Here is a 2284-nt window from a genome sequence, read left to right on the forward strand (position 1 = left end):
TAATTTTAAAAATTCATTGCAAAAAAGTAATAAATACATTAAATCACATTAGTGGATGCATATTCAAAAAGCTGCGTTTTAAATGTTGTAAATCGTAAATCAAAACATGATCAATGATGATCAATGTTATTTACTCTTGAATATAACATGAGGATGTCATTGCTAGTAGCTGATTGACACCTTATGCATTACATGATTCCACTAATATCACTAGTTCAATTTCTCCAAAAAAATAAAATAAAATAAAATAAAAAAGTAATATAGAAAATTGAAAGTTGTGTCTTTCTATTTGTAGTTAGCTTTTACCACTGAGCTACTGATCTCTTTTTCGAACAAAGCTCTAACTGTTGTTATGAATAGCATGTAATTTTTTGTATTTTTTTTAATTTTCTGCGTCATTTATGTAAACGGACACTTTAAGCATTACATTTTATTAGAAATGTGCCATGTGTTTTTTAAGCTAGGGATATGTAGTCATGTGCCTATAAAAACAACATTTTGAAAACATTTAATTTATTAATTAATTTAAAAAAAGCTAGAGGTAAGCTTGAAACTGAAATAATATTGCAAACTATTTGAAAATTCATTTATTTTCCAATTTTATCTCCGATTATTTCTTTATTTTTTATTTTTCTTAACAAATAATTTTTTGAAAGAAAGTTCAATTTGAAAATTTTATAAATTTCACACATTATATTTTGTTAATCGTTTTTTGAAATTATCATGCTTATTTCAAAAGATATACTTTTTAATTTGAGAACAATTATACCAATTATACAATATAACAATTATAGCAGAAAAAGTGAAGAAAAAGAAGCAGAATCTCCACCAGAAATAACATACTTGAAGTACTTCCAATTTTGGTGAAAAACCTATGAATTTTACATTAGCTTGTCATTAAAGGGATGTTGTTCATTTTTGACAACTATGAACTACATCTAATCTTATTCATAGGTGCAATAAAAATCCGATATTTGGATGTCAAAAATAAACCGAATTCTTTCAATGCCATGCTTATCTTAATTACATTGGTTTTTCACTTAAGTTTGATGAACTTCGAATATGTTATTTGTAGTGACTTTTCTACATCTCTTCCATCACTTTTAACTGGGTTTTCATTTGTAAGGAAATATTTGGTTTATAAAAGCGAAAAATATAAAAACGAATTTTTAGATGTGATTAAAATGTCGTTTGTAAAGTATGACACGAGGTATTTTTTGCTGGGTTATTTGTGCCAATTTTTTAAAGAGAGATAATAGTATATTTGACGTAAAGAGCTCATATCGGGATGTACGGTTGTATGGGGGCTAGGTGAAATAATGGACCGATTTCAAACATTTTCAATAGGCTTCGTCCCTGTGACAAAAAACATGCTTGGTCCAAATTCCATTAAATTATGTTGAAAATTGCGGCCTGTACCTGCACACAAGTTTTACATGGACAGCCAGCCAGCCGGCCAGACGGACGGACATGTCTTAATAGACTCAAAAAATGATTTTGAATCGATCGCTATACTTTAAGGTGGGTATTAGACCAATATTTTGTGTGTAACAAACATCAGCACAAACGAATAATACCCTCTCCACTTTAGTGGTGTAGTAAATACTAGTAAATATACTAGTAAATACTAGTACTGGCACTAGACTGATTTTAATTTTACATGTTATTGAAATGTAATTTTCAAACGTTTTATAAGCAAATATAAAATATTAAATATTTGTTTTTTCATATGGCAAATATTTTTGAAACGAAATGAGGATAACGAAATGGAATAAGTATAGAACCGAAATGTTTTTCGATCTTTAATTGGAATTGTAAGAAATTTTTTTTATTTAATTTTTTGGTATTTTTGTAAATAAAATCTTATAAAAAACTGGTTGTGTAGTAATTTATAACTGAAGCCACATAGGAAGATTATGGAAGTGTGATTAATATGTTGTTTCTAGATAACGTGTGAGTAGTTTGAGTTAAAATTTTACTTGTATTTTGTTTTTGTTACAATAACAAAATACAAGTAAAATTTGTGCTCAAACTACTCGCTCGGTATCTAAAAACTGCACATAATACTTTTTTGGTACATTTGGTAATTTTTGTAATGATCGGGCCTAGCCTCCATACAAACTCCCCTTTAGAAAATGACTTAAAGGTCCAAATATACTTCTAAGTAATTACAACCATCCCAACAATACTGATATTCATAAAAATATACTTATAAACACGAATATCAATATTAAATCCTACATAAAGTACTTTAAAGCAGATGTAAATTCCTCTACCAATATTT

At 27.8% G+C, this 2284-nt stretch overlaps 1 protein-coding gene across 1 annotated transcript in view; it reads right to left on the reverse strand.

Annotated features, from left to right (window-relative positions):
- Window positions 1–1012, reverse strand: part of LOC124419027 (breast carcinoma-amplified sequence 3 homolog) — a 7381-nt gene extending 6369 nt beyond the window's left edge. Inside the window, exon 1 of the mRNA XM_046947155.1 lies at window positions 994–1012. Within this exon, the coding sequence (XP_046803111.1) occupies window positions 994–1012 (19 nt within the window). The remainder of the gene's footprint in view (window positions 1–993) is intronic.
- Between the last annotated feature and the right edge of the window lie 1272 nt (window positions 1013–2284).

Source organism: Lucilia cuprina, chromosome 3 (assembly GCF_022045245.1).
Source record: "Lucilia cuprina isolate Lc7/37 chromosome 3, ASM2204524v1, whole genome shotgun sequence".
Taxonomy (NCBI): Eukaryota; Metazoa; Arthropoda; class Insecta; order Diptera; family Calliphoridae; genus Lucilia; species Lucilia cuprina.